The sequence below is a fragment of the Pseudogymnoascus verrucosus genome (genome assembly GCF_001662655.1).
Source record: "Pseudogymnoascus verrucosus strain UAMH 10579 unplaced genomic scaffold scaffold_46, whole genome shotgun sequence".
Classification (NCBI taxonomy): Eukaryota; Fungi; Ascomycota; class Leotiomycetes; order Thelebolales; family Thelebolaceae; genus Pseudogymnoascus; species Pseudogymnoascus verrucosus.
This window is the reverse complement of record NW_017263697.1, coordinates 3,485-22,782: the sequence shown is the minus strand read 5'-3', so window position 1 is coordinate 22,782 and position 19,298 is coordinate 3,485. Positions and strand designations below refer to the sequence as shown.

The 19,298-nt window shown below is 54.2% G+C and overlaps 7 protein-coding genes across 7 annotated transcripts; 4 read left to right on the top strand and 3 right to left on the bottom strand.

Annotated features, from left to right (window-relative positions):
- On the bottom strand, positions 1 to 1,801 carry VE01_07997 (uncharacterized protein). The gene is made up of 3 exons (XM_018277425.2): positions 1,499 to 1,801; positions 1,022 to 1,440; positions 1 to 953 (listed from the first exon to the last, which is right to left on the bottom strand). The coding sequence occupies exons 1-3, from the start codon at positions 1,571 to 1,573 to the stop codon at positions 215 to 217; spliced, it is 1,233 nt and encodes a 410-aa protein (XP_018127393.1). The 5' UTR covers positions 1,574 to 1,801; the 3' UTR covers positions 1 to 214.
- Positions 1,802 to 1,842: 41 nt separating this feature from the next.
- Positions 1,843 to 3,561, top strand: VE01_07996 (uncharacterized protein). Its single transcript, XM_018277424.2, has 2 exons — positions 1,843 to 2,269; positions 2,420 to 3,561. Exons 1-2 carry the CDS (start codon positions 1,994 to 1,996, stop codon positions 2,531 to 2,533), a joined length of 390 nt encoding a protein of 129 aa, XP_018127378.1. The 5' UTR covers positions 1,843 to 1,993; the 3' UTR covers positions 2,534 to 3,561.
- Positions 3,558 to 5,568, bottom strand: VE01_07995 (uncharacterized protein). Its single transcript, XM_018277423.2, has 2 exons — positions 5,338 to 5,568; positions 3,558 to 5,286 (listed from the first exon to the last, which is right to left on the bottom strand). Exons 1-2 carry the CDS (start codon positions 5,425 to 5,427, stop codon positions 3,880 to 3,882), a joined length of 1,497 nt encoding a protein of 498 aa, XP_018127380.1. The 5' UTR covers positions 5,428 to 5,568; the 3' UTR covers positions 3,558 to 3,879.
- Positions 5,569 to 5,632: 64 nt separating this feature from the next.
- FAL1 (RNA helicase) lies at positions 5,633 to 7,547 on the top strand. The gene is made up of 4 exons (XM_059464270.1): positions 5,633 to 5,825; positions 5,938 to 7,008; positions 7,070 to 7,265; positions 7,349 to 7,547. Exons 1-3 carry the CDS (start codon positions 5,753 to 5,755, stop codon positions 7,126 to 7,128), a joined length of 1,203 nt encoding a protein of 400 aa, XP_059320253.1. The 5' UTR covers positions 5,633 to 5,752; the 3' UTR covers positions 7,129 to 7,265; positions 7,349 to 7,547.
- A 118-nt stretch (positions 7,548 to 7,665) lies between these two features.
- Positions 7,666 to 8,903, bottom strand: SLX1 (Slx4p interacting protein; the record flags this gene model as incomplete). Its single annotated transcript, XM_018277422.1, has 2 exons — positions 7,666 to 8,491; positions 8,674 to 8,903. 2 exons carry the CDS (start codon positions 8,901 to 8,903, stop codon positions 7,666 to 7,668), a joined length of 1,056 nt encoding a protein of 351 aa, XP_018127379.1.
- A 2,082-nt stretch (positions 8,904 to 10,985) lies between these two features.
- Positions 10,986 to 17,284, top strand: VE01_07993 (uncharacterized protein). The gene is made up of 5 exons (XM_059463924.1): positions 10,986 to 12,081; positions 12,170 to 12,218; positions 12,281 to 15,926; positions 15,979 to 16,943; positions 17,003 to 17,284. Exons 1-5 carry the CDS (start codon positions 11,689 to 11,691, stop codon positions 17,104 to 17,106), a joined length of 5,157 nt encoding a protein of 1,718 aa, XP_059319438.1. The 5' UTR covers positions 10,986 to 11,688; the 3' UTR covers positions 17,107 to 17,284.
- A 424-nt stretch (positions 17,285 to 17,708) lies between these two features.
- Positions 17,709 to 19,285, top strand: VE01_07992 (uncharacterized protein). The gene is made up of 6 exons (XM_018277420.2): positions 17,709 to 17,884; positions 17,973 to 18,141; positions 18,215 to 18,222; positions 18,313 to 18,690; positions 18,809 to 18,922; positions 18,977 to 19,285. Exons 1-6 carry the CDS (start codon positions 17,797 to 17,799, stop codon positions 19,063 to 19,065), a joined length of 846 nt encoding a protein of 281 aa, XP_018127381.1. The 5' UTR covers positions 17,709 to 17,796; the 3' UTR covers positions 19,066 to 19,285.
- Positions 19,286 to 19,298: the final 13 nt, after the last annotated feature.

Genomic DNA, 19,298 nt, shown 5'->3' with positions numbered 1-19,298 from the left:
TGCAGTTTCTGGCATCTTTTGTCATGGGGGGGGGGGTGGATGAAGATAGGAGTCACGGAATAGAGTACTACTCATCGAAGAGGAAACAGGGTATATGCTCAAAGTAATTCATAATCCATGCAATCATCTAAAAATCTCAAAGCATCCCCGTCTACCTCCCAAACGCCACATAAGCTCCTTTGCACAACCCCTTTCTCACATCCCCTCACACCCACTATACCCACTTCTGCACTGCAACCCCCCCTCTCTTAAACTCCTCCAACTCTCCCAACACTGCGCTCTTGTCCGTGTGATCCTTACTTGGGAACGTCGTCGCGACCACCCACGCGCGCGTACTGCTATCCGGGCTCGCCCTGGCGATAAAATCATACACATCCCCAATGCTGTGCGTAGTGTTGAAGCGCGCGGGAAGGCGCGTACCGTCCGCGAGCTGGATGCGGAGGGAGAGCGTCGGGAGTGCGGGGTTGACCTCGACCTGCGGGGCCTGCGAGGCGGGTTGTGCGCTTGACGGACCAGCAGAGGTTTGGATGGACGTAGATGCAGTAGAGGTTTCTGCACCTGGCACAGGCGACCCGAGACGCTGTCCTCCACCCGAGAAAGGCTTGTATACGGTCTTTGGCTTCTTATAGTCTTCCTCGTGCCTGTTGAGCTGGACATCTACTGGCTGGTCATATGCCACGTTCATGAGGTGGATAGGCGCGCGGCCAGATTCGATGACGGCGAGGTCGGCGGCGTTCTGGGGGTCGTCGAAGCGGTGGAGGGGCCCGTCTTCGATGCTGAACCCGTCGTTCCAGAGATGCAGGATGCGGCGCTGTGGGGTGGCGGGGGCGGCGGCAGGGGTGGCGGAGGGGAGGACGGTAGAGGGCGTCGTGGAGTCCCCGAGGGTTATGCCAGAGCCGTGAAAGCGCGATGGAGGTGCTGGGGCGGGGTCGCTCTCGGCGCGGGATGCTTGTCTGGAGGGGAGTTAGCTGGGCTCGGGAGCTTGCTGAAGGTGGGGGTGAGGGGTAGTGGGGGGACGTACGATTTAGCCTTCTTGATAATCTCGTCGACGAGGTTGCGGGGGTCATTGCGGCGGGGATCTTGGACCGCAAGGCCGGATTTCTCGCCGCCAGCAAAGAGATCGCGCGGCTGCTCGTCGTCGTGGAAGTCTGGGTCGTCGGAGTCGTCATCGTCGTGGCCGTGCTGGGCGGAGTCACTGGCAATGGAGCCTAGCGTCGCGATTCCGGAGCGGGGAGCTCGGCGGGGTGGGCGCGAGCTGGATGCTACTGTTGGGGTTCTGGATTCGGGCGCAGGACGGCCGTCGAGTGTTCGTGGGCCGGTGTATTCTTCCGGCGCGGGGGCGCCACCTTCGGCTTCGGCAGGGGCATCTTCTTGCGAGGCGTAGAATGTTGCCGCAGCGTCATCAAGATCCCAGTCGCTGGAGATTAGGAACTGCTCCGCCTGGGACGTGTTAGTGGAAGGGAAAAAGAGGTGAGATTGGGGTGAGGTTGAGACGCACCTCCTGCGGGTCAGCGCCAGTGATGCCCGAGAACTGGGCGATGAGGGCGTTTTTGTCGGTGGGGTTATCCGCCATGATGACGGTGGTAGGGGTTGAAAAGGCTGTTGTGTTACGTTGCAGTTATCACTGATAGATGCCAAGTTTCGTTGTTGAATGAAGCAGTAGACCAGGATTTGTTAGTGTGAAATGTGTTATGTTGAAAGATTGAATTTCCTGGGACCTGATTATCAAACGTTCCAACTTGCAAGGCAGCTTGGGCGGCACGTCACGACGCTAGCTTTATCGATAGCACGTCCCGCCTCGGATCTTAGGCCAAGACAGCCGAACAGGTTAACCCGCGTTTATAGCAACGACCATGATAGCTCTGTTTTGATAGCTTTCAACCCAATTGCCAATTCTACTCTTCACCACTGCCAGAGCAAAAGCTTGAGCTTTCACATACGCTATCCGCGAAAGCTCCTCTCTTCCATTTTCGCGTCCCCCATCCATCTCGACATGGCTGACCAAAACCCCCTCGCCGATTCCGGCATCACCATCCGATCCGACAGCGAGCAATACTCCAACTCTGGCCCAGACGACCTCTCGATGTCCCCATCGCCGCCCTCAACATCCAGCTCTCCGCTGATTCTATACTCGCCGCCTACGTTCTGGAGCTTGGCAAGGGGCGCGGCAATCAACCTGTTCTTGCCATTCATCAACGGGCTCATGCTCGGGTTTGGGGAGCTGTTTGCGCACGAGGCGGCTTTCAGGCTGGGATGGGGCGGAACGAAGGTATGTTTATATTTTATATTTATGCGTGGCGGCCAGTTTGTAAGCAGGGAGTTGGCTACGGGGATGATCATTGCAGCTCCCTGGACTGGCTCAACCACATAAATAGCTACTTCAACTACCACGCGCGAGAGGTATACTAACATGACCTAGGTTTTCCCTAGCTCGCGGAATGCAAGAGCCATCGGCCCCGGTATCGAGATCCGCGACAGCCCGGAAGAAATCGAGAGGGAGCGAGACATGGACAGGTTGACCAGCCTGGAATGAACGCATAATTGGCCCGGCGGCTGGTGAAATCCAGCTAGCACCGCGAGCACAAAAAATATATCATACGGGCGGGCGTTTGGAGTTTAAGAGAATGGGGTTCTTGATATTATAATGGCATTTGAGCATAGGATGCCATATTTTGTACATACAGGCTACGGGCTGGATGTTACATAGAGTACCACCCGTTCTGAATACTACTTTTACCGAATGGCTGGCTTCTTATTTTGATCTCTAATCTCATTTTGTCCCGCCAACCCGCACGTCCTGGGAGCTCGCCAAGTAACGCCCGCTCCCGCATGCCAACGCGTTACATATCCGTCGACAACGTCCTGCAAAACTCCTCCGAAATCCCCTCCGGACAAGCGCGCTTGCCTCCTCATGCTCGGACAGCGCGACCGGGCGTGCAACGTAGCATGTCTGCTGCGAATGTATCACCCGGGACGCGAACGTCTCAGTCTCTCGTCGGAACGAGCTGGACCAGACGTTGTGAGCATGGCTACTTATTCGGACGTGAAACCCTACGCCTCGAGACTACAGCCTGCTTCACTGACTATAGGAGCGCTGTGTATTTGCTCAGTTACTATAAATGCGGAAGAAATTAATACCAGACCGATTTTGTATCATCCCTAGGACAGTTCTGTTACACCCGGATGGGCCAAGGTTTGACAGAGAAGTTCTCACAGCGGCTATACAAAGGCCGATATGGTCAGACTCTGGAGTCGATGCTTCTCCCAATCCCTCCACAGGCTATTTTCTGCTGTCGACTTCTTGTTGCTGCCAACTGCTTCTCTTACTGTCGACTGATTCTTGTTACCTATCATCTCCATCGTTCCACGAACAGGGCAGAAGACAGGAACTTTCTTTCCATTCAGCATGTCGTACTGTGTCTCAACACACGCAGTAGCAGATTCACTTGGTGACGCTGTTACAGCTGGTGTCTCTGCGCCAGTTGCGTTCACTTTGTAAATGTTAGTGATGGAGTGGCATATTCAAAAGGACTTCCTTACTCCAACTCCAATACAGCCCCCAATTTAAAGTGCCAGGGAAGTTTTTCTCAACTGCCTTTCAATGTCTATCTACCGGTTGGGTCAAGGTCGTGATATGATCCTACCCACGTTTTTGCCTCGTTTTTTTGTCATATCATCAATACACGTCGTGCTTATTGCCGTCCAATGCACCAGGATCAACAGAGAGGACACTGGCAATTTTTTGAGTGATTCTTTGATTTCTCATAGAATAAATCCGCTATATTGGATACATAGTCCCCCTAATACGTAACACAACGCAGCTTCCCAAAGCTGGTCCCTTCCCCAAACGCCCATAGCATGCAGCACAACCACCCCCTTTTACAACAGCCCCTGCTTCTGCAAGTCATAATACACCTTCTCGGGCATAACATTCCCCTCTGCATCCTCCATCTGCACCACATCCCTCCCACTCTCCTCCTTCTTCTTCTCCCTCTGAATCTTATCCCACAACTTCAACGCATCCTCAATCCCCGTAATCTCCCTGAACAAACTCGTATTCGAGATCCCCAAACACTTTAGCCCATGAATATGACGCGCTTCGTTAAAGTGCTTATCAAACGCCCTCCGTCCCATATACACAAAGTTCCCGCAGATCTCGCACGGGAACTCCACACCTAGCCCGTGCAGCTTGTACAGCCAGAAGGGAATCGGCTTTCCGTCCCACGCCAGCGGGAGCTTGAGGGGGTTATACACCTTCTCCTCGCCATCAGAGTCCGAATCCGACGCATCGTCCATAGTAGGCCCGACTTCCGTGTCAGCGAAGAGAGCCTCGAGCTCCAGCTGGCGCTCACGCTCCGTCATACCCTGTCTGCGCTCGACGTTGACGCGGGTGTCGCCGCGCTCCTGCGTCATGGCACCTGCGAGGCGGCGGACACGGTTCTCGCGCTCGGCGATGGCGCGTTCCTTCAGGCGGAGTGTGGATGCGGGGCGTGCGCCGCCGTTGGTGGTCTCAGCTGGGGCGGAGGAGTCTGCGAGGCGCGCGGCGCGTTGGTCGGCTGCGCGGAGATGCTTTTTGCCTGTCAAATGCGCCTTGTAGACGTTTGGGTTCGAGAATTCCTTCTCGCAGTCCTGGCAGAAGACGCCGGTTGTGGAGGTTGGGTCTGAGGGGGCTGTGTCGACCGTCCAGCCGGGGATTGTGTTTTCGGTCCAGGACTTGTCGAAGTCGGCGTCCCAGGTCTCGAAGAGGGAGTCGATGTTCTCGAGAGGGCGCGTGCGGCGCATGAAGGACTCGAGGTATGTGGCGAGCTGGCCGACGTAGGTGAAGTACTGGTCGGTCATTTTGTCGGGGCGCTTGATGGCGCATACGGGGGGCGCGAAGATGTCGAAGATGTCGAGGTATTGGAGGTAGGAGGGGCGCTTGATGCCGGGGAGGTTGACGTAGAGCTCGTGGAGGGCGGTGAGGTCGAGGAAGCGGCCGTAGGCTTCTTCGCCCGTGAACATGTTGTCGATCTCCGAAACGACCTGCTCGCCTTCTTGGGGCGTCTTCTTCTTGTATGCGCGCTCCAGGTTCTCGACGGGCTCATTGGGGTAGCGGCTATGGAAGGATTTGATGTCGGAGATTTGCTTGTAGAATTCGGCCAGTGGGTCGCCGGTAGAGATGTTCTGGATCTCTTTACTCCTTGCGCTGTCGGCATCTTTGTAGATGTCTATTAACCGTTTCGACTGGTCTTGTATGCGGTCTAGGAAGCCTGCGACTTGGTGATCTCTGTTTAAACGCTCGCGGACCTATGTAAGTTATTAGTATGGCTCATGATCTGGTATTAGGTTGGAACTAACATGTCGTGGTTCATCTGCTACTCTATCTGCGATGCCCTGTTCCAGCCTCTCGAGGTCCTCATGGAGGAACCTCTGCTCCTCTAATATCATTATGGCGGCGCAAGACTGTTCCCTAGCTCAACTGTATAATTGGCAATAATATGCTTCAATTATAAACAAATAAATCCCGTCCGGCGTGGCGAAAACAATACTGCAAGGTAGAATGTGTTGATAGTGGCCAAATTCGGAGACGTGTGACCGCGCCATGGGAGATTTCCTCAGCCTGCGCTAACTATTTCTCCGCCTTGCGCGAACGACAACCACACCCCGGCACGAATTTTGACGACAACACTTTTTGGCCTCACCACAACAATCCGCCCTCCGGACCTCACAAACACCTCACCCACTACAATTTCAAGGTCGGAAATCGTTCATCATGGCAGACGGAGGAATCGACCGCAAGATGGAGGAGAGAATGGAGTTTACGACCTCGAAGGAGGTGGAAATCGGTAAGGCTGAGCCTCTCCCCATCGCGCCAGGTGGAGAGAAATCGACCTCACTCGCCCTGGATCGATGCGACAAAGCTTAATAAAAGGCCTATGCTAACATCGTTTGCCCCAGCTCCAACTTTCGAGTCCATGTCCCTCAAGGAGAACCTCCTCCGCGGCATCTACGCGTACGGCTACGAATCTCCCTCAGCCGTGCAATCGCGCGCCATCGTTCAAATCTGCAAAGGCCGCGACACCATCGCGCAAGCACAATCCGGAACCGGTAAAACAGCCACCTTCTCCATCAGCATGCTTCAAGTCATCGACACCGCGGTGCGCGAGTCGCAGGCCCTCGTGCTCTCGCCGACCCGCGAACTCGCCACGCAGATCCAGTCTGTCGTTATGGCGCTGGGGGACTACATGAATGTGCAGTGCCATGCTTGTATTGGTGGGACGAATGTGGGAGAGGATATCAGGAAGTTGGATTATGGACAGCATATTGTTAGTGGGACGCCGGGGCGTGTGGCGGATATGATCCGTCGCCGTAACTTGCGCACGCGCCATATCAAGATGTTGGTGCTTGATGAAGCGGATGAGCTGCTCAACCGCGGATTCCGCGAGCAGATTTACGATGTATACCGCTACCTTCCCCCCGCGACGCAAGTTGTCGTCGTCTCCGCCACGCTCCCCTACGACGTCCTCGACATGACGACGAAGTTCATGACCGACCCCGTCCGCATCCTCGTCAAGCGCGACGAGCTGACCCTCGAGGGACTTAAGCAGTACTTCATCGCCGTCGAGAAGGAGGAGTGGAAATTCGACACCCTCTGCGACCTCTACGACACGCTGACCATCACGCAAGCCGTCATCTTCTGCAACACCCGTCGCAAGGTGGACTGGCTGACTGATAAGATGCGTGAGGCCAACTTCACGGTGTCGAGCATGCATGGAGAGATGCCGCAGAAGGAGCGGGATAGCATTATGCAGGATTTCAGACAGGGGAATAGTCGCGTGCTTATCTCGACGGATGTGTGGGCTAGGGGAATCGATGTCCAGCAGGTTAGCTTGGTGATTAATTATGATCTGCCGAGTAATCGTGAGAATTACATTCATAGGATTGGTAGGAGTGGGAGGTTTGGACGCAAGGGTGTGGCGATTAACTTTGTGACGAGTGAGGATGTGAGGATTTTGAGGGATATTGAGTGTAAGTCATCGCCCCTGTGTTGCTGTGTTCCGAAAAATGGGCCGGTTCTAACATCAACTAGTGTACTACTCCACCCAGATCGACGAGATGCCAATGAACGTCGCAGATCTCCTCTCTTAAATGGCCCAATAACGTCATAATACCATGAGTTGAAGGAGAGCACGTACACGCGTCATCTGAATCCGAGAAAATAAGCAGAGTCGAGGAAAGCCATCAGGGCACAATGGGCGCGGAGGAAGGGGAATAATTTCCAAAAAGTGAGTCCAACCGCAGCTTTTTCTCCGCCCCTTTTTTATGGATTTTTTGATGGACGATTACTAACACCACCTCCGTCGCATAGAATTTCAGATTGCCACCAAAAAGGAGTTTAAGCCATGCCAGCGAGGGGGAGGTCGACTGGGAGGTCTTTTGTTTTGATATCTACGTGCGGGAGGCGGGCGGGGAGTGTATACCAACCACTTTTTCAGATAGCAGATGCGATTATGCAGTTAGTAGTAAATGCAATGCAAATCAATGTCAAGAGAGAGGAAAGAAACTCCATTAAATTAACCCAGGGTATCATATGCACTATCCATCCATCCATTTAGTTCCCGTATCCGTATTCGTAGCCTGAACTCCATCCCCAATCCCACGCCTCAGTTTCTCCCAGGTAGTCACTCACAACTCCACAACCCCAGCCCAAGAATCCACTTCACTCTCACTCCCGCTCTCGACCCCGCTCCCACTCGCACTCCCACTTCCATTCTCTACAACATCCGCACTCCCCACAACACCCGCACTTGCCACTGCACCTCCAACCCCCTTCGCGCCCTTTCCCCTGATTCGCCCTGTGACGCCACCAGCTACATCACTCCACCCCATCTCCCCCCTACACCGCGGACATTTCGATGAGAGTGGTAGAATCTGTCCCTTTCCACTTTTCCCAGCTTCGTCTCGTAGTCCGTGTTTCGCAAGACAGGTAATATGCGTAGCAACTCCACACTCCTCATCCCCACAAACCGCCATAATCCCACCACCCTGCCCACAAGCCGCGCAGTTACCCAGTCCCAGCACCTCCTTCTCTACCTCCTCCACCTCATCTTGCTGTTCCTTCGCTTTCGCCTTCCCCCCTTTCCCCACCTTCGACACCTTTCCCAACTCCTGGAAAACGGCACTATCGAAATCCTTCACCACCTCCACCTCTCTCCCCCTTCCTTCTCCTCCCCCTCCCAACCCATTAGCCCCAGAAGAAGCAGAACCAGAAGCCTTCAACCAGGCAGCATAAACCTCCTCACTCTGGAAATGTAATCGTAGGGGCCAGCGAGAGAAAGAGGGGGATGAGAGGAGGTGGTGGAGGGATTTGAGGGAGGAGGGGAGGGTGAGTCGGGGTCTTCTGGCGCGGGGGCGAGGAGGGGCGGTGGTGGTAGTGGTTGGTTGGGTGGTGGATGAGGTGGTTGAGGGAGGAGAGAGGTGTGTAGAGAGAGTTGGGTGTTGCCATGCCCATCTATTATCATTAGCCTCTATTCAACCTTCTATTCAATTTTCTTCCCCCCTGCTCTCCTTCCCACACCCTCTAGACAGTAGATAGGGGCGCACGTGACCCCCCCCCGGCCCCTTCTCAACAACAATTGACACGACAAGGAAGGATAGAAGGGGATGAAAGATAGGAAGGCAGACTTCACTCACTCAAACTGCAACGCCCCAACTTGACTCGGAAACCCAACAACCAACACCGGCATCTCCCAGGGTCTATGGCTCGCTCTGGCCGTCCTACTCGCTCCCCCTACTACGAGACCGTTGTGTTGACGCAGACGCCGCGAGGGAAGGGGCGTGGAGCCGATGTAGACGGAGTGTGGGAGGGGGAGGGAGCGCAGGAGGTAGACTGTGTAGAGGGGGGGGATTGGGGGGGGTGGCATTTTTTGTGTTTGGGGGGGTGGAGAGGAGGGGGAGGGTGATGGAGGGGACGTTTGGGGCTGAGGAGGGAGGATGGGGGGAAAGGGGGGAGGGTGAGGTGGGGGCGGTTGTTGGTGATCGGGATGCCGGTGGATAGATGCAGAAGCAGAAGGCTGAGGTAGGTAGGCTGATGTTGGCGGGAGGCGCGGGTAATCTTTGCGCTGAGGATGCGTATGTATGCGTATGCGGAGTGATATGCCGCTGTATGTACGTGGCTATCTATGTGTAGTGTAATCAAATACGGTATGCGGGATTTATGCATATCCCTCCGTACCGCCTCTACAGTACCGTCCCTACCGCCATCTCTGCCGTACCGTACAACAAAAGGCGGGCCTCGCTGCTCCTTCACATGGACAATCCCCCAGCGCACACGATCGAAGGTGGTACTTACGCACCACTGCAAATCTGGGTTATGGCAGAAGTACACGCGTCCAAGTACCGACGACCCAGGCACACAGCAGGAACCAGACAGGCATGTATGCGCGTTATTGGACGTCAGTGCTCGCTAAAGAGGGATGGGGGGTGTGTGATTGGTTGCTAGCCGAGGGTGACGATGGCGCTAGGAAAATGCTAAATTGGGGGATGGGCGGGCGAGGATCTGTACGGCGTAGGGTTGAGTGGAAGGGAGGATGATGGGGGGTGTATGTGTGCTGTATGTAGGTTATTTATGGATTTTTATATAGGTGTTTAGTAGGCGAAGTATGGTTTATAGGAAGGTGTCGGATGGTAGAGAGGAAGATGAGGTGAGGTCGTCTAGGCTTGATGATCTGTTGGAGGGACGAGGCTTGACTGCTGTGTTGGGTGTACATGGTCTAGGTTACTTTACATACACGCCATGCCTTTACATGCACGCCCCCAAATCTTCAATCGCGATCATGACTTAGGAACTGCGTTAAAATATGCACAGCCACTACAATCCCCATTCCTTCGTTTTTCTATATATATATATATATATCGCAGTAACTTATTAGTATTAATATTAGCATCACTATAAGCACAAGCACAAGCACGTGCATGAGCATGAGCATGAGCACAGTATAAAATCCCACTCCATCACCTGCTCCTCATCCTTTTTCTACGGGAACACCACCCGCGCTAACCCACAAGCGGCCCATATTCTGCCTATGTCTGGTACTTTCATATGTGGGTTTTTATTTAACCCACTACCGACCGTCAACCAAGTACTGATGCAGGTTTGTAGTACTACTGTACGGCGCCTCCGACGACTCTAAAAAACGCATCCCGACAGACGAGGGAAGGGATGGGGGAAAGAGACGGGGAGAGACACGCCGGTTGCATTTGGGTATGGTGGTACTAGAGGTAGGTACTCTGCTGTTGGTAGTACTCTGCTGTTGGTTGGTAGTACTGTAGTACTGTAGGGGCGTATCGACATCTTTGTTCTTCCCCCACGTCTCTTTTTCTTCTTCAGAGTTGATGGGATGGATGGGGTACTTGTGGGTTATGTACCTTGTTTAACTTTTGATAGTTTGGTGATGGGGGTTGATGTGGTGGTTTGATATGTTCTGCTATATTTTCTACTTCTGTGCATGTACTTCAACTCCATACATATATATGCCACAGTATTATATCTTCCTCATGCTCTTCTTCACACTCATACACCATACATATGCCACTCACAGTACTATATCTTCCCCATACATATGCCACAGTACTCCCATCCCACCCATACTCTATCCTTACTTCCCACCCATAGTCTATCCTTACTCTATCCTTACTCTATCCTTACTCCCATCCATACCCTATCTTCCTCTACCTCTCCTCATCTTACCAAGTCATACCTAGTCAATCAGAACCCCAGGTTGTTTCTTACTCTATAGAAGGTTAGAGTAGAACAGAGTAGAGTATAATAGAGGGTTAGAGTAGAACATGGCAGAGTATAATAGAGTACTCTAACCCCCCAACATCTAATTAGACTAGAACATAACAGAGCATAATACAGTACTCTGACCTCTAACCTCTAACCTCTAACCCCAACCTCTAACCTTGCCTAAAGCCACAAAGCCTCTGCCTCCTCTCCCTCTCCTCCCTCTCCTCCCTCTCACTAACCAGTGAAAACACAACTCCACCCAAACCACATATACCACAAATACCACCCCATATATACTTCATGGTACAACCACTCTCCACCAAAACCACCCAATATTCCCATACTACCCCATGTACCACTACTTCCATCCTCTATCCTCTACCGCTTCTACGGGTACGCCCCCCCCAGACAAGACAACCACACACCTTACCACCCTTTACCACCTTTACCACCTTACCACCCAACTTCCTCACTTTCTCCAATCCCACCTTCCTTCCCATCGTCCTATACTTACTCCCCATACCACTTACAACTCCAACTGCCATTCCACCACTGTCGACCATAACCCCCACTCTCTTTCTGCTCGACTGCTTAATTCTCATGGCATCATCTCTATTTCTTACTCCACCTGTATAATTTATGTACTAGTACTCGTCTACGGTACCACTCATCCCGCCTTATACTCGAAATCCGTTTCCCATTCGTGCTCTCGCTCGGCACGCACCTCTGAGACTCACCTCCCCAGGCCCTGAGCCAGAAAACCACCTCGCCCACACCCACCCAACAACCCTCACCCTCTCATGCGAAACGCTCCAATGCCGTCGATATAGACTGCAACGACTAGCGAAACCCCCGAAAACACTCTCACATCTCTCTGCCCCCGAGCCGATCACGCCCCCCGACCTGGCGTGTGCAGCATAATGGTGCAGGTTCCCACGACGAGCGGCGGCTCGTCGGCCGCCACGCGCGCCTCCCCAGCCAGCGCGACAGCCAGCAACGCCCCCTCGACCCGAGCAAAGGGCGCCGCGAACGGCAATGCCGTCCCGGCGCCGGTGCATCTCAGCGCCATGAAGTCTGCGCCGCTCGACCTGTCGAGTGTGGAGAGGCGAGGCCAGCCGACGGCGAGCCGCGAGACCACAAAGAAGATGCGGCCGCATGACTTGCAGGAGGCGCCCACGTATAGGCCGACGATGGAGGAGTTCAAGGACCCGTTTCAGTATATGAAGATGATTGCGCCGGAGGCGTCGCAGTTTGGGATCTGCAAGATTATACCGCCGGCGGATTGGAATCCGGGGTTCGCGATTGATACGGAGGTAGGGACGATTCGGGCTGGGGATTCTATGGACTCCGAGGCTCTTGTGTCGCTGCTTGTGCGCTTGTTTATACTGACGTCTATTCTAGAAATTCCACTTCAAGACGCGAAAGCAAGAACTCAACTCTATTGAAGGCAGTACGTATAACAAAACCTGGTGGCACGTGCATGGTGACGGACAACGCTCTAACACTCGACAGGCACCAGAGCGAATTTGACATACCTAGACCAGCTGGCGAAGTTCCATAAGCAACACGGCACGAGTCTCACGCGGTTCCCCAGCGTCGACAAGCGCCCACTCGACCTATATAAACTGAAGAAGGCTGTCGAGTCAAGAGGAGGGTTCGAGAAGGTCTGCAAACTGAAAAAATGGGCCGAGATTGGCCGTGACCTGGGATACAGCGGCAAGATCATGTCATCGCTATCGACCTCTCTGAAAAACTCATATCAGCGGTGGCTGTTTCCCTACGAGGAATACCTGCGACATGCGAAGCCGGGCGTCCAGGCACAGCTAGAATACGAATATGGAGGGCCCATAACGCCATCTCCAGCTACTTCGCCAATGAAGAAATCACACTCACACCAACACACACCATCTAGTCTCCGAGACGATTCGCCGGCGGTTTCTGCTTCCGAGGCGCTCAATTCGTCATTACGGAATGTCAATGGCAACGGCACTGAGACGAAAGATATACCAATGCTCGATCGATCGAACCAATCTACTCCCGCTCCAGCCCCTCCGACGTCTGGCTTCACGCCGGTTAATGCGGGCGGATTTACAGCCGTGAATGCAGGGCAGGGGGGATTTACACCTGTCAATCACGCGCGGCGCGAGAGGGAACCAGAAAGGAGCTTTACGCCTCCAAGGAGGGCCGTCGACAGCCCGATGTCTTCGGCCAAGAACACGCCCGAATATCGTCCCTCCAACCTCAAATCGACACCATTGACGAATGGGTTCACATCCAACCCGCTCAAGCGCCAAATGAGCCACGACAGCATAGATTCGCGGAAGGAAAATACAACTCCACGTGACGACAGCGACGGTGGTGCAAACGGACGCCGAAGCAAGAGATTAAAGAAAGAGCCGGTTCCAACTGTGGCGGGGTCGCATATGAGCTTCCTACGACCCTTGACACCCAGGATACCAGGCGAGCCGGGGTCGTTCGCGCCTGGTGAGAAGTGCGAGCATTGCGCCAAGGGGGAGGATGCGGGTACGCTCTTAGTCTGCGAGTCGTGTGATCACGGGTATCATATGCAGTGCCTGGATCCCCCGCTCACGCAGAAACCGGATTATGACTGGAATTGCCCGAGGTGTCTGGTGGGTGATGGCCAGTTCGGGTTTGAGGAGGGAAGCATCTACTCCCTTAAGCAGTTTCATGATAAGGCGGCGGATTTCAAGGAGGGGTACTTCCAGAATCGGCTACCGTTTGACCCGGTTCTCAACTGTCCGCGACCAGTTACTGAGGATGATATTGAGAGGGAGTTTTGGAGGTTGGTTGCTAGTCTTGAGGAGACTGTTGAAGTTGAGTATGGCGCCGATATCCATTCCACGACTCACGGTAGCGGGTTCCCGACAATCGAGAGGAATCCGCGGGATCCGTATTCGACTGATCCGTGGAATCTTAATATTACGCCCCTGCACCCAGACTCCTTGTTCAGGCACATCAAATCAGATATCTCTGGCATGACCGTGCCGTGGCTCTATGTTGGCATGATCTTCTCGACTTTCTGCTGGCACAACGAGGATCATTATGCTTATTCCGCGAACTACCAGCATTTTGGCTCGACGAAGACGTGGTACGGTATCCCGGGCGAGGATGCAGAGAAGTTCGAAAATGCGATGCGGGAAGCCGTGCCGGAGCTGTTCGAAACGCAGCCAGATCTTTTGTTCCAACTTGTCACATTACTTACCCCCGAGCAACTGAAGAAGGCCGGCGTCCGATGTTACGCTCTTGACCAACGCGCTGGGCAATTTGTGATTACGTTCCCCCAAGCTTACCATGCGGGCTTTAACCACGGTTTCAACTTCAACGAGGCTGTCAACTTCGCGCCTAAGGACTGGGAGCCGTTTGGGGATGTTGGCGTCGAGCGACTTCAGCAGTTCAGGCGCCAACCCTGCTTTTCCCACGATGAACTTCTTTGGACTGCCGCGGAGGGTCATGCGACTGGTGGTGTGACTATCGAGACGGCGAAGTGGCTTGCGCCGGCGCTGGAGCGCATGCGAGAGAAGGAGGTTGAGCTCCGCAAGAATTTCATGGCTAAGCACAACGATAATAACCACCCTTGCGTTATCACGGATGAGATTGAAGGCGCCGGACCGCGATGCCATGTCAAGTTCGAGGTGGATGATCGGGATGTTCCGGAGGAGGAGTATCAGTGCTCCTACTGCAAGGCTTATGCGTATTTGTCGAGGTATAAGTGTGATAAGTCGGGTAAGGTTTTGTGTCTTTTGCACGCGGGCAATTACGAGTGCTGTGAGATGTCTGAGGAGGAGAGGTATAAGGGCAAGAATCACACGCTCCACTATCGCCGTACCGAACAGGCTATTAGCAGTATCTACCAGAAGGTTTGCGACAAGGCGCATCTGCCAGAGGTATGGGAAGACAAGGTCACAAAGACACTAGAAGAAGACGCAACACCGTCTTTAAAAGTGCTCCGCGCTCTCCTCAATGAGGGGGAGCGCATCCCCTATGACCTCCCCTCTCTCCCAACCCTAAAGACCTTCGTGGACCGCTGCAACGAATGGGTCGACGAAGCCACCAACTACATCGTGCGCAAACAACAAAACCGCCGCAAGAGCGAGAAGAGCTGGCGCAAGGGCAGCAAAGCCGCCGAAGCCGAGGAGCGCGAGCGCGAGCTCCGCAAAGTCGAGAACGTCGTAAAGCTCCTCAAGGATGCCGACGCCCTCGGCTTCGACTGCCCGGAAATCACCCAGCTGCGGGAGCGCGCCGAGGCCATCACCAGTTTCCAGCGCGACGCCAAGATGGCGCTCGACAACCAGAATGTGCGCGACACGCAGGTGTTTGAGGAGCTGCTCGAGCGCGGGCGCGGGCTCAATGTGGATATGCCCGAGACGGAGCGGCTGGAGGGGGTGGTGGCGAAGAATAAGTGGGATGATAGGGCGAAGGAGGCTAGGGGCCAGTTTTTGTCGCTGACGGATATCAAGGAGCTGATTGCGGCGGCGGAGAAGCTGGAGATTCTACCGGCGAGTAACAGCTATCTCCGCCACTTTAAGGAGCAGAAGGAGGCGGGAGAGGGTTGGGAGATGAAGGCCAAGGAACTCATGTCTGCGGAGTCGATTCATTACCCCCAGCTGGAGGCGCTGTCGAATCAGGCGCAGGCGGCTGCGATACCGGTTTCGGCGGAGACGCTGGCGCAGGTTGATCAGATCCTTAATAAACAGCGCGAAGCGCATCGGCAGATTGTGTCTCTCTACGACCGCAGCAAGGAAGCGGATATCTCGAAGCGGCCCACGTACTCCGAAGTCGTCTTCACGGTGGATAGTCTGCTAGACCTGAACAGCAAGCCGAGCGGCACGCTGGACCTCGAGAAAGAGCAGAAGCGCCACGAGGACTGGATGCGCAAGGGCAAGAAGCTGTTTGGGAAAGCGAACGCCCCACTGCATATCCTCAAGACGCATATGGAGTATGTGCTTGAGCGGAACTTGGATTGCTTCGATATCATGTATGATAAGCCGCGGATGCCGGCGGAGCCGGCGTCGAGGGAGCCGAGCCCGGTGGATGGGAAGATGCATACGTGGGAAGATCCGAGGTTTAGGGAGGTGTTTTGTATTTGTCGTAAGGTGGAGGCGGGGATGATGATTGAGTGCGAGTTATGTCATGAGTGGTAAGATTTTACAAACTCTCACCAAAAGGTTGTTGTTGCTAATTATACCCAGGTACCACGGCAAATGCCTCAAGATCGCGCGCGGCAAAGTCAAAGAAGACGAGAAATACACCTGCCCCATCTGCGACTGGCGCGTCAAGATCCCGCGCGACGCCGCCCGCCCAAAACTCGAAGACCTAATCGAATGGCAGAACGAGATCAAATCCCTCCCCTTCCAGCCCGACGAAGAGGACCTCCTCGCGCGCATCATCGACAATGCGCAGGACTTCCGCAATCACGTCGCGCCCTTCTGTAACCCTATCATGGCAACCTCTGAGGAGTCGTCGATTCTGAGGTTTTACTTACGCAAGATTGAAGGGGCGGAGATATTGTTGGTCAGGGAGACGAATTATTTCCGCGCGCAGTTGCATAATTGGTCCCCTGTGGCGCCGGAGCCGCCGCCGGTGCTGGAGACGTCGAAGTCGACGAGGAAGCCGCGGCCGACGAAGTTGCAGAAGTTGATGGCTCAACATGGCGTCGATGACCCTGAAAACCTCCCTCAGTCTCTGCGCACCAAGCAACACGGCTTCAAGCGGAAATCCAGCGAACCGCAATCCGCCCCGCCCCGACCGGCGCTGCAACCCGCTCCGGGGGGGGCGCAGGGACACTACGCGATGCAGCAGTTCTCGGCGCAGCAGCAGCAGGCGCAGAATGGCGTGTACCCTGGCTCTGGACCGCGGATGTTGGCGGATTCACCGCACCTTCAGCAACAGCAACAGCAGCAGCCAAGGTTTGCGTATGATGAGATTCCGTATGGGGCACGAGAGAGACAGCCGGGGTTTGCACCGATGGCGTTCGTGCATGCAACTCCCTATGGCGGCTCTGGACAGGGTGCCCAGGGGCCGTTTACAGGGGCGGCGATGGGGCGGGGGGGGGAGATGACGCTTGATGGGCGGGGGATGGGGAGTCCGCTTGGGGAGGGGTTTGATTCGTCTAGTATCACTGGGGGACTGCCAGGGGGTTCTGGGGGGGGGGGAAGTGGGGGGGGAGGGGGGGGATGGAGAGGTTATTCAAGGATCTGACGAATGCGGATGAAGACGGAGGGGAAAAGAGGGCGAAGGAGGAGGCGGGTGGGGGGGAGGCGGGGGAGTTGTTGAGGGATATGACGATGTTTGGGGAGGACGGGGGTTGGGATGAGTGAGTTCCCTCTTTTTGGGGGGTGTATGTGGAGGAGACGTGTAATTATGGGCAAAGGGGTGTCTTACTTCCCGCCCTGGTTTCCTTTTGTCGTCGCTTTGGGCTGGCTGGCTGGGTTGGCTTTTGAGTTTTAAATTTGGGGGGAGTTGATGTTTTTTTGGAGTTCTTTTTTTGGGGGCCCGCTGGGGGGTTTGGGGTGGGGGTGGCATAATTAGGATGGGACGGTGGGAGGTGGGTGGAAAAGGGGCTGGGTGATTGTATTTGTTCTTGCTCGCTGCTGTCTGTGGCATGGCTGAGGATGGGGAGTTTAGAGTAATTGCTACGGTATGCTATGCGGCTTACTGGCTTGGCTTAGCTGGCTTTTTTTTGGTGGGGGTGGGGGAAGAGAGTGTACTGTTAGATTTTTACATAGAAAGAGATGCTTTTACTGTGTTCGTATTTTATCATTTTATATATATTTTTTTCGTATTGTAAGTTTTGCTGAGTGAGACCTTATTTCCTATCTCGTACCAGAGTAAAGTTAATTCGACATTTCGTATTAGGTACCTGCGCTAGCGTCATCCATCCCCTCGTGACAACGCTGAACCGCCTCGGTAAGTTTTTTGAGACCATCCATAAAAGTCCAGCCTAGCCCAGCCCAGTTTCGCGGGGCGTATTTTACCTTAATTCTACATTTAATTTTTAAAGAAGCAAAATGGCGGATACGCGCAAGACTGTGTTGATTACGGGGTGTGCGCCGGGGGGGATTGGACATGCTCTCGCGTTGGACTTTCATAATGCTGGTACTGCCCCCCCCCCCCCGCCCGCCATCCCAATCCAGCCGCCCGACGTCACTGTCAACCAACTGCTAATATGTGTTCACACCCCTAGGCCTCCGCGTCTTCGCCACGGCGCGGAATAAGGCAGCGTTAAAGGATTTGGAGGAACTGGGGATTGAGACGCTTTCGTTTGATGTCACGTCCCAGGCGGATCGGGTGAGGGTGAGGGAGGAGCTGGAGAGGGTTGCGGGTGGGAGGTTGGATGTGCTGGTTAATAATGCGTGAGTCCCCCTTTTTCCCCGACTATACACGTTTTCCACGTGCACGGTGATCTGGTTCTAACCCACTAAACAGGGGAAAGAGTAAGTTATATTCTCGTTGTCTCTACCTAGAGGGGGGGATGTGGTGGGTTGTGGATCTTGTGACTTTTACTTACTTACCATTTTCGCCAGACTGCACAGTCCCCGCTATCGAGGTGTCTGATGAAGATATCCAGTCTACCTTTGAGACCAATATTTTCTCCGTCATAGCCATCATTCGAGAGCTCTCCCCCCTAATAATCGCTGCAAAGGGTAAAATCGTCAATATCGGCTCCATCACCGCCGTGACGCCCTACGTCTTCGGCGCCGTCTACAACGCCACCAAGGGCGCTCTGCAAGCTTACTCCAACACTCTCCGCCTTGAACTCGCGCCGTTTGGGGTACGCGTGATTCTGGTGGTGACGGGGGGAGTACAGAGTAGGATCGCGAGGACGGATAGGACGTTGGGGGAGGACAGTCTGTATTTGCCTATTAATACGGAGTATTTGAGGAGGGTTAAGCATTCGCAGGGTGAGTTTCCGCTCTATCTCTCTATTTGTTGTCCTTTTCTGGTTCTGTTTTCTTAGGACTGCGGGGGAGGGGAGTGGACGGGGGAGGGGTGTTGATATAGGAAGCTAACAACCAGCAGAGGGCGCAATGCCCACCAAAGCCTACTCCGCCAGCGTCGCACACGAGGTCTTAAAGACCAACCCCCCGAACTGGGTGTGGCAGGGCAATCGCTCGTGGCTCATCTGGTTTTTGGGTGAGTTGCATGAGCGTGTCGCTCCGGTTGGGAATGTCTGCTGATGATGTGTAGGATTATATCTTCCCTTCGATGTTTGGGTTGGCGAGGTTGAGGCAGATTGTTGCGAAGCGGGAGAGTGTTTGATTGAGAGGGACTGGTAGGGGGTTGGATGATGTCAATGGGTATTGGGGCCTTTTGTTGGTGGTAATACGTTTAGCATCGCGCGGACGTGGTGGGGTTGCAAGTAAACAGACAGATTGGTTGGTATGGAGGTTTATAGTTTACAGCACTATAAAAGGAGAAGCATTGGCTCTCATATCCTCCCCGTCAGTCAAGCACCACCATATAATCCGTACCCTCCCCACAACACCCACATACGACCATATACTCAAGA